Source organism: Hemicordylus capensis, chromosome 3, assembly GCF_027244095.1.
Source record: "Hemicordylus capensis ecotype Gifberg chromosome 3, rHemCap1.1.pri, whole genome shotgun sequence".
NCBI lineage: Eukaryota > Metazoa > Chordata > Lepidosauria > Squamata > Cordylidae > Hemicordylus > Hemicordylus capensis.
In genome coordinates, this window is record NC_069659.1 from 358,307,628 (window position 1) to 358,321,125 (window position 13,498).

Here is a 13,498-nt window from a genome sequence, read left to right on the forward strand (position 1 = left end):
GGATGTAGATTGCATGCATAGTAGAGAATCATGTTATTGTTGCAATAGCCTTTAATACAGTTTCTGTGATCTTTCATGTGAGTCAATGGCAGTGTTTGGACATAACACCAAACCAGAGGCAAACATGCCAGAGGTTCAAGTTTGTGGTCGTCCGAATACGAGTCTCATGTTGTGGCTCCTCCCAAAACCATAGAGAAGGCAGCTCGGAGCAGCCCCGAAATGGGTCAGCTGTATGCCAGCTGTGCTTCTCGCTGGCTGCCTCTCAGAGCTGTTGCCCCGCCCTCCACCATCTCCACCCTCCTCCTGCCGTTGCCTTGCAACAGAACTAAGCAGACAGAGCCTATGTCCAGTCTGCCCCCAACATTGCTCAGGAAAGAGATTTCCCGCCCCCATGTTCCCACAAGTGGGGGGGGGGTATCTGACCACCCTGCAAGTAGGGAGACTTCTGCATAGATCAAGATGGGCCTCTGCCACAATGGCCTCTGCTTTTCATGCTGAAAGTTCCCAGCTTAGTCCTTGGTGGTATCTCCAGTAGGGCTGGAAAGCAGTCCTTTCTGAAAAGCTGCTGCCCGTCAGAGCTGACAGCCTTGAGCTTGACGGAACAAAGGTCTGACTCAGGATGTGTGTCCTTCCAGGGGTGGAGGCAGAGCTCTGTGGCTGCAAACCTGCTTCACATGGACAAGGCCCAACCCCAGCCTGGGAGGGATCCTCCCTGCCTGGAAATGGGGCGCTGCTGCCTGTCAGAGTTGGCAAGACGGGCCAAGAGTGTGATGCTATAGAAGGGCCATCTGTCTCAGCCCCACTGCAGGGTGACGCCCATCACAGACATTCTGCTTTCAGGCCTTGGCCATTGGACTGCCCAGCAGCCCTCGGGGACTTTGCTGCTCAAGGGATCCCTCCCAAATGTCCGCGGAAGCGACTGCACTTTTACCACAGATGGAGAGTCCATTGAGACTGATGAGGACATGTTTTCCCTCCCTTCAAAGAAGAGAACGGACACCACCCAGTGGCTCTGGGGCTGCCTCTTTCTGTCCCACAAGCCCTCTCCTGCTCTGTGTTGGCTGGCCAGGGAGGGCGTGACGTCTCAGAGCAGCTTCGTGGGACCTTAAGGGGATGCATTTCCTCGCTAGAGTTTCTAGTTGCAGCTACAAACGAAGCCAGCTGCAGGCGGACGTCTTACTGAGCGATGGGCAGGATGCCGCCTGCACATTTTCCCTTTTCTGAAATATGGCACAGGGGAACTTATTTCTGACCCCACCCCCCACCAGTGATTATTTGAATATGGCTGGACAGACCCTCCAGCTTGCCTGGGGCCTCCAGTGGTGCACGGCCACCCTCTGCAGATCTCACGCTGAATTGGGGGGGGGGCATTGACACAAGAATGACCTGAAGCCAAACTTGCTCCCCAGGGCAGGGATACGGGCAGAAGGGGCTTGCCTCCTCCTCACGTGCTCTCAGCCTGTGCCTGCTCAGTGGGGCTGCCGTGTGTCTCTGCCTGCCCCCTGCCCCAAAGATCAGTCAGTCAGTCTCTCTTTTGGGGCAGACATGGTCTGGGACTCCTCATAGTTGCCGTCTTTATTGCATGTACGTCCTGCTCTTTCTCCAAGGAGATCAGTATGGCATACATAGTTCTTCCTCCCCACTTTTATTCTCACAACAACCTTGCAAGGTAGGAAAGACTGCAAGGCAGTGACTGGCCCAAGGTCACCCATGGCTGAACAGGGATTTGAATCCAAGCCTTTCTGAGCCAAGTCAGACGTGCTTATACACTGCAGCAACATGGCTCTTTGCCACCAGTTTCCAGGCATTCAACACCTGAGAATCTCAGCTTTTATTTTGTTCGAAGAAAATGAAAGCCCTAACCTCTGGGCGCCCAGGATGGCAAAGACAGGTTTTGAAGGCCAGGGACTCACAATGGAACAAGTGTCACCAGGCAGCTGGGTCACCTCAACACAAGGCTTAAGAACCTAAGGACAGCCCTGCTGGATCAGGCCCACGGAGGCCTCTGTAGTCCAGCATCCTGTTCCACACAGTAGCCCACCAGACGCCCCTGTCCAGCCAGACCATGGGCAGGAGGGAAGAGCGCCCTCTCCAGGCCAAGGTGAGAGAGAGCAGAACTTGGCAAAGGCCAGCTGGAGCCTCCTGGCTCGAAAAGGGGGCTCCTCTTGGGCCAGTCGGCCTTCCTCTGTTTCAGTACGTGGTGCTCTTGCTTCATGAGCTCTCTTCCCTCCACCCCCTGGTGTCCTCTTGGCATCCCAGGTTTTTGCACCTGGTGCTCTTCTGCCCTCGGCTTGATCCCCACTGTGGGCTCCTGGCCCCACGTGCTGCTTCTCCCCCACACCACCACCACCACCACCAGAGGCCCCCCACCCCCTCCAAGGGCAGGCCCAGGTGCCCACACTCTCCTCCGCAGACCTCCCCACCCACCCCGGCCTGCCTCTGGACAGTTCTCACGTGCTCTCAGTGGGTCCAGACACAAGCTCTGCTCCACAACCTGCTCCCCACTTTGGCTTTGCTGAGGGGCTTGTGGCTCCACCTCCCTGAGCAGGAGGCTGGCTCCTGGGCGGAGCCAAGATGAAGAGCCAAAATGGGGCACTAGCCAGGGGGCAATGCTGGGCCACGGGGCCTTAGGTCTTCAGGCAGCAGGCTGGCTTCTCGTGGCTCACAAAGGCGGGGTTGCTGTAGACCTCCTTGGCGCCCCTCACATGGACAGCCACGGATGGTGGTGAGAAGTCAGATCGGTTCCGGGGTGGCCAGGCTGGGTCCTTCTCCAGGGCCCTCCTCAGCTTCTTGTAGCCGCTTCTAGACTGGTAGCCAAAGGCTTTCTTCAGCAGAGTCCACAGGGCTCTGTTCTCAACAACAGCTTCCTGGAAGAGACATGGATGAGTCAGATGCTCCTCCGGACCATCAGGGGTCTAACACAAGCCACGGTGACTCTTGAGGGAGGCCCCGGGATCAGCAGGCCCAAGGAAGAGCGGGGAGAATCACCCCAGGAATACAGAACGATGCACGGAAGCTTCCGTGCAGGGGCCGAGGGGGTGGGCACGCATGACGTCTTAAAACCCCCTATGACCAGTTGGAGTCTTCTCGCCCTGGGCCAGAAGATCCTTGGGTCATCTGGCCTGCTCTGGCTCATGTAAGGCTCTCAGGGGTCATTGCCAGCCTTGCCCCATCCCTTGGCTGGGCGGTGCTGGGGCCGGAGCCCGGGCATGCCAGGCAAGTATTCTGCCCCTGAGCTGCAGCCCCCTCCCCACCAGTTAATGGGCCACCAGTAGCACACCAGTACCGAGACCGCCACCTAACTCTCAGCCCCACCTAACATCAGACCTTGCTGTGAAAACGTGGTGAAAGCTGCCGTTGGTGGATCTACCAGTTGCGAGACTGACTAGAACTTGGCAGGCCTAGGATTCATTGGCTGAGTGGAAACCGAAAGGTTTGATCAGAGGAGGCAGAGGGCTTGCTTGGGGGCTATGGCTGCTGTGGCGTCCACCCAGCAGCTGCACAAAACTAAGGAGGCAGGCAGCAGAGGGAGAGGAGCCTTTTGGCGGAAGAGCCAACACAAGCCAATGAGGCCTACATTTAGGACAGAACTCAAATGAAGATGACTGATGCTCAGGTGAGTCAGACTCTGAAGAGCTGCGGGGGTCACAAAGCTCGGGGAGTTAAATGGATGCAAAGTCTGTGGAGAGCTTTACCAGGCCAGTTGCCAGAGCTGCCGCTGGGAAGGATTCTCCCTTTCCCTTCCGCTCAGGTCCGGCAGGAGTGGCCCTCCTCTCCGTGCCCTCCCCGCCACCCCTCCAAAGGCAGCCTGGACCTCCCACCACTCCAGGACTGGGAAGCAACAGAGCTGATGTCTTGGGTGGGGCAAGCAGCCGGTGGATCCACTCACCTCCGCAAGGAAGGAGACGGCAAAAGTGACCAGCAGCATGACCAGCAGGGTGATCCTCCAGGTACCAGGGGTGCACACGAGCTGGGGGGAGGGGGAGGAGGAGGAGGAGGAGGAGAAGGTGGAAGCCAGTGAGAGAGGGTGGACGGGTGGGCACAGACAAGCCCCCTGCAGGCACCGAGGTCAAGCTGATCCCCACCCCCAGGCCTGACACACCCCATTGTAAGGCTGACCTGCCTCCCTGCCCCTTGGAAACCTCTGCTCCGCCTTTCCTCCTGTGCTTGAAACTGCTGCCACCAAGTCCCTTTGGCTTCTGCTATAGAGCCACCTAGTGGCTGCCTTTGCTTCCTGCAGTTGTCATGCTGCAAACTGGCACCTGCTGCAGGCTGGGAAGGGGGGATTTCCTCTCCTGCCCCCAGCAGCGCCCCTTCCCTTCAGCACTGGTCACAGGGGAGACCAGATCTCATGGTTCCCTGAACACAAGGGGCTGTTTCTGGCCTGTGCTGGTATCCAGCAAGTGAACAAAGGAGTGCGGCATTCACGGGCATCCAGCCGTGAAGGTTCTTGCAGGCTGCTCTCCCTCTCTCTCTCTCTCCCCCTCCCAGGAGCAGGAGCGATGTTGAGCCCTGTTCACATGTGACGCTCAGCATAAGTGCAGTCTGTATACAGTTATGCATACATTGTTTTCAGCACATTTCCAGGAATACACTTTGTATCTGTACCCTGCATTGGAGGGGGCTCCAGGTTCACTTTAAAGGATGATGGCATTTACAGTTGTTCACACAAAACAACTATGTGTGTATAGACACCTGGAAATATGTACAACGTAATGTCTGAATCGGGCTTCTGCCTCCCCAGACTTGCTGCTGAAGTGGAACAGTGGAGTATCTCCAAATCCCAGCTCCAGCAGAGACTTGACTAGGCAGATGTAGGAAAACCATCCTCTCTCAATCTTTCATATCTAGAAAATGGCTTGCCTCACAGGGCTGTTGCAGGAGGGTATAAAGAAAAGGCAGTGAAGCACCACGAATAAAAGAAGTGCTATGTAAATCAGAAGGAATGGAACATTTTAAGAGCAATGCAGTTCAAACATGGAAGCACAGATAAATCTGTGGTTAAAAGCTAGCTTGGTTTTTTCTTTTTTTGTATTTATTTAACACATTTTTATACTGCCCAATACACAAGTCCCTGGGCAGGTCACAAACTAAATACACAACAATTAAAACATTAACACAATTAAAACAGTTTAAAATACAGATAAAAGCTCAAAAACTTTAAAACTATAAACTGAAAGCCTGACTAAACAGGTATGTCTTAGGTCCTTCTTTAAAACATCCAGGGCAGGGGAAACTCTAATTTTGTTAGGAAGCACATTCCAAACTCCCGGGGCAACCCTAGAAAAGGCCCACTTCCAAGGCACTACCAACCAAACTGGTGGCAACCGCAACTTTTTTGGGCAAGGTGATAGAGCGTGTGGTGGCGTCCCATCTGCAGAGGGTCTTGGACGATACAGATTATCTGGACCCTTTTCAATCTGGCTTCTGCCCCGGATATGGGACTGAGACTGCCTTGGTCGCTCTAGTGGATGACCTACACCGGGAACTAGACGGGGGGGAGTGCGTCCCTGTTGGTTCGGCTGGACCTCTCAGCGGCGTTGGATACCATCAACCATGGTATCCTTCTGGGCCGCCTCTTGAATATGGGAATTGGAGGGACTGCGTTGCGGTGGTTCTGGTCCTTTCTTGGGGGGAGGGTCCAGAAGGTGGTGCTGGGGGACTACTGCTCGGATCCGTGGCCATTGGCCTGTGGGGTCGGTCTTGTCCCCCATGCTGTTTAACATCTACATGAAACCGCTGGGAGAGGTCATCCGGGGTCTTGTACTGAGTTGTCAGCAATATGCGGATGACACTCAGCTCTCTCTCTCCTTGTCACCTGATCCTAGGGAGGCGGTGGATGTCCTGAATCGGGGGCTGGAGGCCGTGATGGGTTGGATGTGGGCTAATAAACTGAAATTGAATCCGGACAAGACAGAGGTACTGTTGGTCAGTAGGAGAGCCAATCGGGATGAGGAGATTTTACCGGTTCTGGATGGGGTTGCACTCCCCTTGAAGGAGCAAGTACGCAGCTTGGGGGTATTACTGGACCTGGCTCTGCTTTTGGAGGCTCAGGTGGAGGCGGTGGCCAGGGGTGCCTTTGCACGGCTTCGGCTGGTGCGCCAGCTGCGTCCCTTTCTCGAGAAGACAGATCTGGCCAGTTACCCATGCCTTAGTCACATCGCAGCTGGATTACTGTAACGTGCTCTACGTGGGGCTGCCCTTGAAGAATATCCGGAAACTGCAGCTAGTGCAAAACGCGGCAGCGAGGGTTCTACCTGGAGCTGCCCAGTGGGAGCACATCACACCCATTTTGAAAAAGTTGCACTGGCTGCCAGTTTGTTCCCGGGTCCAATTCTGGTTTTGACCTTTAAAGCCCTTAACGGTTTGGGCCCGGGATACCTGAGGGACTGCCTGCTCCCAAGGGTTGCTGCCCGCTTGATGAGGTCATCTGAGGGGGCTCTGCTCCGGGTGCTGATAATGAGGGAAGTAAGGTTGTTGTGCACTCGGGACAGGGCCTTCTCTGTTGCTGCCCCCAGACTCTGGAATGCTCTCCCGGTGGGTGTCCGCTTCTCAGTCTCCATCACAGTTTTTAGAAAGTATGTCAAATCATGGCTTTTTACCCAGGCTTTTATATGATTGTCTCCACTGCTGCTTCTTGTATTTTGTACTGTTTTTTATGCTAGTGTTTTAATTTAATTTTTTAAAAACCAGATTTGTTTTTATATTTGCATGTGCAAATGACCTCTGCGAGGCCCTGGGTCCTGCCAGAGCTCACAGGGGTCATTTACGCATTCATAACGGTGGCTAAAATGGCTGCGGCAGCGCACTACAGAGGCTCGAACGGGCCAAAAATGAGAAATTTCCCGGGCCGTGGCAGTGACCTCAGAGCCTGGCGGGGGAGAGGGGAACCCTCGTGGACCCCCCGGCAGCATACAGGAAGCCCCCCAAAGGGGCTTAAGGTACTTTAAATTCATTTTAAATTTATTTATTAAAAAATAAAAATTTGCGAACATGTCTGGACCCAGACCAGACCGGGTGGGGTTTGATGGGGGCTAGACCAGACTTGGCCGGTCTGGTTCGAGTCTGGTCTGGATTCGAACTGAACCGGGCCAGCCAGTTTCATGCACACCATTATTCTCCAGCACCAAAGTTCAAAAGCGTCAATGTTTTTTCTATCTTGCTTCTTCAAAGTCCAGTTTTTGGACCAGTTGCAGGGGAGTAATGGCAGGAGAGAGGGCATGCCTTCAACTCCTGCCTGTGGGTTTCCCAGCGGCATCTGGTGGGCCACTGTGCGAAACAGGATGCTGGACTAGATGGGCATTCTTGGGCCTGATCCAGCAGGGCTGTTCCTATGTTCTTATGCATCCATAGAGTGTCATGGGGAAAACCATTGTCCGGACAATTCTAATCTTTGTACGTGTAGACACATCACAGCATCTAACTATCCTTTCCAAGGCCTTCATTGCAACCCTACCAAGTGCTAGTCTGCGGCGTATTTCTTGACTGCTGTTGATGGTCGATCCTAAAAGGCAGAAGCTACCCACCACTTCAATGTCTTCATTGTCAATTCTGAGGCTGATTGCTGTACCTGTTGTCATTAATTTAGTCTTCTTCTTTCTTGACTTTGGCTTCTCTCCTCTTCTGAGCAATCTCCACCGTCCGTTCTGACATCCATTTTGCTTTCTTCTGTTTCTTGGTCTTTGGCAGTCTCTTTTCACATTCCTCCGTAACAACTTCTTTGATTTCATTCCACAGTTCCTCTGGTTCCCTATCAATGAAGTTCAGAACTTCAAAGCGGTACCTAATGTTCTCCTTGAAAATGGTGGGTACATTCTCAAGATCATATCATGGAAAATGGATAGCTTTGTTTTTCCACTTTAGCTTGACTTGGAACTTGCACATGAACAATTCATGATCGGTTCCACAATTGGCCCCCAGCCATGTCTTTGCTGTTATAACTGAGCTCTTCCGCCTCTTTACCAATAATGTAATCAATTTGATTTCTGTGTACTCCATCTGGTAATGTCTATGTGTACAGGAGCCACTTTGGTTGTTTGAAGAATGTGTTAGCAATAAAGAGATCATTAGCTTGGCAAAAACTAATAAGTCATTCTCCCGCTTTGTTTCTGTTTCCTAGGCCTTTCAGTCTGACTGTGTTTTCCTCCTTACCATTTCCAACTTTAGGAACATAGGAACATAGGAAACTGCCATATACTGAGTCAGACCATTGGTCTATCTAGCTCAGTATTGTCTTCACAGACTGGCAGCGGCTTCTCCAAGGTTGCAGGCAGGAATCTCCCTCAGCCCTATCTTGGAGAAGCCAGGGAGGGAACTTGAAACTTTCTGCTCTTCCCAGAGCGGCTCCGTCCCCGGAGGGGAAGATCTTCCAGTGCTCACACATCAAGTCTCCCATTCAGATGCAACCAGGGCAGACCCTGCTTAGCTATGGGGACAAGTCATGCTTGCTACCACAAGACCAGCTCTCCTCTTTGGCATTCCAGTCTCCAACCACCAGCATCTCATCTTGGTTGCATGTTCTGCCAATTTCAGACTGAACTTGAGCATAAAACTCATCAACTTCCTCTTCTTCTGCATCAGTTGTTGGGGCATAGACTTGAAGAACAGTCATGTTAAAGGGTTGTCCATGAAATCCCACCCTTACAAATGCAAAATGGGACAATGAATGCCAGCACTCACCAACCAAAAAAGCTCCCATTTCTCAATAGCTAAAGCATGCATTTTTTGCATGTAAACCGGTTTTAATGTAAACTGCCCTGAGCCTTTTAGAAGGGCGGTATAAAAGTTTTATTAATAATACTAATAATAATGATGATGATGATGATGATGATGATGATGATGATGCAGTCTGCATCAGTGAATTGATTTTTAAAGCAAAAAAAAAAGTATGTTTCATACTGAAAAGAGTTGAAAAGTAATTGTTATAAAATTTAAGGGATATTTTAAAACAAACAGAAAGAGAGTCTCTCTCTTAAAAAAACAAACACCAGAACGAAAGTGAAGACAAAGTGTCTTGTCTTCACTTTGGGACAGCAAAGGAACTTCCCTGCTAGCCTGCTCCCTGCTGAAGGATAGGGTCATTCCTAAGCACTCTGGCCCCTGTGTCTCTCTAATTGAAGATCAATTAGCATACAAATGCTAATGCATTCTCCTGATGCCTCACAGAAGGCATTACTTTTCAGCCTAGGAGAAGCACTGAAAATAGATCAGCCAGGGCTGAGGTTTTGCCAGGGAGTCAAGGGAGAATTTTTGAGGTGGTAGCTGGTGTATCAGCCAAAGCTGAAAGAAAGCCCTCCTGGAGGTTTTACAGACAGGGTCCCCCCCCACTCCCCACACAATCCTGATTGGAGTGTGCCAGTCCACATATTCGCTGGATTTAATCCGACCTCCCTGTGGGCTATCAGGGACCAGGACAGGCAAGGACTTTGATTCTCTCTGAATGGAGAGAATTCTGGCGTAGCTTGAGTTATGTCCGGGGTTAAAAAAAATCCTCTATTTCCATCAGCTTTTGAAAAAAACTCCGGGGCTTCAAAGGTGTTGATAGAGGTGCTGATGGCTATGCGAATGGTCCATCTAATCCCTCGAATTAAAATTCAGATACCCTGAGGCATAGAGCCGTGTGTGAAAAACCTCCTGGCAACCAGAGAGACCAGGTTGGGTCCAGATTCCAGAAGTACTCCCAGACTTCATTCTTGCTCTTTCTGGAGGAGTGTAATCCCATCCAGAGCAGGCAGCTCTAAGCCACTTCCTAAGTTTTCCCCTGCTAACTGAGCAAAAAGGCACCTTTTAAAAATGGTGGTTTTTGATTTTTTATTTTTTTTAAAAATGGTGAGCAACTGGTCCTATCCCAGCACAGCATCCCTCCAATGGCTGTTGCTGAGGATTTTCTTATGTTTCTTTTTAGATTGTCAGCCGTTTGGGGACAGGGATCCACCTTTATTTATTTATTTATTTATCTATGTAAACTGCTTTGGGAACTTTTGTTGAAAAGCGGTTTATAAATATTTGTAGTATTAGTATTAGTATTATTATTATTAGTAGTAGTAGTTGTTGTTCTGACCTCCCACAATGAGTACCTCCCTCTTGCTTGGATTCAGCCCCAGTTTGTTCTCCCTCATCCAGCCCGTTACCACCTCCAGGCAGGCATTTAGGGAAATTAGGCCATTTCCTGATGAAGTTGACAAGGAGAAAACTTGCTGGGTACCACCAGCATATTGATAACACCCTGCACCAAATCCCCTGATTATCTCTCCCAGCGGTTTCATGTAGATGTTAAAAAGCACTGGAGATAGAATGGAGCCCTGCAGGACCCCATACAACAGCTCTTGTTTTGAAGAGCAACAGTCTCCAGCAACACCATCTGGAATCTGTCGAGTAGTGCCTCCCGCCCCCAACACTCTCAGACGTCCCAGGAGGATACTATGTCCAATGGTATCAAAAGCTGCTGAGAGATCCAAAAGGATCAACAGAATCACACTCCCCTTGTCGATTCCTAATTTGATATCATCCAACCCAGGCCATCTCAACCCCATAGCCTGCCCGAAATCCAGTTTGAAATGGGTCCAGATAATCTGCTTCTTCCAAGACTGTCTACACACCACCAACCTCTCAAACATCTTGCCCAACCATGGGAGGTGGGAGAGAGGCCTACAAGTGCCTAATTCTGAGGGATCCAATGCAGTTTTCTTTAACAGTGGTCTAAATAATTGCTTCCTTGAGACAAGAAGGCATCCTGCCCTCCCTCAGAGAAGCATTAATGATCTTAACAAGACCCTCCTCCAATACCCTCCCTACTAGACCATATAAGCCATGTAGGTCAAGGGTCAAGAGAACAGGTAAAAAAGTAGTTTTAAATTACTGCAACTCGGGTTTAGTCATCTCTGTTCTGAGCAATCTCAGGCTCAATCACTGTTGAGCTCTGCCTCCAGAACTGAAAACTAAAGCTTCAGTTTGGAAGTTTAGCAGTTCCCAAATCCCGAGAACTTTGGATACTTGGAAATGTGGGGTCTAGAGTATAAGCAGCAGGCCTTTCCTTTGCAAATGCAGTTGAAAGATGTGCATTTTGGAAGGGAGCCCAACCCCCACGGAAGGTGGAAGAAGGTGGAAGAAGGTGGACACAGACCCATGAACAGAGACCACCAGCAGCAGTAGCAGCAGCAGAGGAGAGCGCTGCAGGAAAGGTGTCTGCAGAGCGGGCAGAAAGCCAGGCACTGTGGCATAGTGGTTAGCCTGTTGGGCAGGGGAGGCCTTGGTTTGGATCCCCAGCCAGCCCCAAGGTGGGTGGGTGGTGGGCCAGTCACTCTCTCAGCCTAGCCCACCTCACGGGGATGTTGTGAGCATAGAAGAGGGGGACCATTTATGATGGCAGCCTGAGCTCTGTGCAGCCAGGGTGGGATAAAAACAAAACGACGTCACATAGAAGCCCAGGGATTGTTCCCCTGGGCCAGGCAAGTGACACGCCTAGATCCCTGGCAATGCAGCGCCATGGCAACCTGGCAGCGGCAACGCTGGGCGCCAGGAGGGAGGCCCCCACCCATCTCTGCAATCAGCTTGCCCCCCCTGCCCCCCCCGAGTCCCCGCCTGGTGTGCTGGATGGGGGCTGAGGCTGCCAAGGGCCTCTCTGCCCCACACAAGGCCCTTGGGAGCCACCCCACCCCTGGAACTTCCAGCCCAAGCAGCACTGGCCAGGTTCTCAGAGGCGTCTGGCCTCTGACCGAGCCCGGGGGATCGGGCCCCTCCTAGAGCAGTACAAGGAGTGAAGGGGCGGGAAGGTGCTACTCACGTCCATCTGGGCATAGAGACCATCAATGTTGGCAAAGAGGAAGAAGAGGCAGACCCCCAGCTGTGCTGCCAGGACAAGGACAAACAGGTCTGGAGAGAAAGAGCACTCCGGTGAGCTGGGGCAGGCCCGAGCCCCTGGGTGGGGTGGGGTGGGGTGGGGTGGGGAGGATTCCTGGGGGCTGGCCTTGCTCGAGTGGGCAGGGGGCCAGGGTCCCAGTGGCTGAAAGGGGACAGCAGGGCTTCCTGGCTGAGCTCCAGCGTAGGGGGAGGAGGGCCCTCGGAGGCCAGAGCGCCCCAATCTTCTACCTTAGGCCTGCTCAACGTAGCCCCCCCCCCAGCTGTTTTTGGACTACAGCTCCCATAACCTCCAGCCACAGTGGCCAATAGCCAAGGATTATGGGAGCTGGAGGCCAACATCTGCAGGAGGGCCGAAGTGGAGCAGGCCTGTCATGGTTCAAGCCCTTGCCCTCTCTTCTGGGGCCACCCTTCAGGGAGCCCGGCCGCCTCTCCCGCAGGCTGAACGGGCCCAGCCCCTGCCACCTTCCCGGCCCCTCATGCTTTTGGCCGCCCTCCTCTGACCCGGCCCCAGTAGTGTCTCTACCTGCTTCTTAAAGAGCAGCACCCAGAACCCGCCTTAGTCCGTCCCGCCCAGGAGAGCGGAACTCCCTCAGCATGTAGGGACCAGTGGTGGCCCCTCTAATTTTTTTCCATCTGTGGGCAGAATGACTTTTGTTCTGGGCGGCAGTTCCAAGGCACTATGTGCACACACAGGCATTCAGAGTGGGGCCTTCCTGATCCCACCTGAGCGGGGTCTCAGAAAACCTGTGAGCATGCACATGGGCGCATGCCTGCCTTAGAGGGAACCGTGGCAGGGATGTCTCCTGCCCAGCCCCTTCCCCGCCCCAGACTGAAACCCTGACCCCTCCCCATCCACACTGCTTTTGTGAGGCTGCACACAGCCCCCCTTTGGGCCTGGGACTGCACCACACCGCTCCGCCCCCCAACTGGGACGGGAAGGGGAAGCCAGGGCCGGGGGGAGGAGGAGGTCCTGAGAGAGGTCCTGGCCCCGTTGCTCTTACAGTTTTTGTACACGGGTTGCCTGAACGGCCGCCCCTTGGAGAAGACGAGGGCCACGGTGAGACAATTGATGGTGCTCAGAAGCCAGACGCTGGTGTTCTCATAGCTCTTGTAGCCGCTGTCCGCGTTCTTCCCGGCTGTGGCGTTTCCCAGGGTGGCGCTGGCAGAGGGGAGAGGCTCCGCGGTGTGACTTGTGTTCCCCGGAGAGCAAGCACTGGAACAGCATGTCTGGAACTCAGCTCTGCCCCCTCCGACCAGAAAGCAACCAGAAGAGCCCCACCAGGACCCCACCGGACCCCAGAAACAGAGTTTTGCATCTTGTGAAGGTGGGGGCGGCAATGCCTCCCAGAGAGGAGCGGCTTTCCCACCCTTGCCTTGAAGACTCTCTAGGACCTAGAAAGAGCCCATCCTCACAGGCCAGATACCTCTGGGGAGCTCAAAAATGGGCATGAGGGCAACTGCTTCATGCCCATTTCTTTGCCTTCAGCATCCAGTATCCAAGGTATACTGCTCCTGCATATAGAAGCTCCATTGAACTAAAAGCTGCTACCACAGCTAACAGCCATGTTCTCCAGGAGCATGTCTAATCCATTTTAAAAAGCCATCTATACCAATCTTCCGGACCTCAGCCTCCCTGGGC

The 13,498-nt window shown here is 52.8% G+C and overlaps 1 protein-coding gene across 4 annotated transcripts in view; it reads right to left on the reverse strand.

Moving 5' to 3' along the window:
* Positions 1-2,442: 2,442 nt before the first annotated feature.
* Positions 2,443-13,498, reverse strand: part of LOC128352215 (probable cation-transporting ATPase 13A4) — a 74,503-nt gene continuing 63,447 nt past the window's right edge. For 3 of the 4 annotated variants that reach the window (XM_053312593.1, XM_053312591.1, XM_053312590.1), the window contains 4 exons: positions 12,861-13,072; positions 11,783-11,871; positions 3,890-3,970; positions 2,443-2,867 (listed from right to left, as the gene is read on the reverse strand). In XM_053312593.1, coding sequence (XP_053168568.1) covers positions 2,628-2,867; positions 3,890-3,970; positions 11,783-11,871; positions 12,861-13,072 — 622 coding nt within the window. In that variant the 3' untranslated portion in view covers positions 2,443-2,627. Of the gene's footprint in view, positions 2,868-3,889; positions 3,971-4,590; positions 8,640-11,782; positions 11,872-12,860; positions 13,073-13,498 lie in introns of those variants that run through there. The other variant, XM_053312592.1, reaches the window with a different exon arrangement.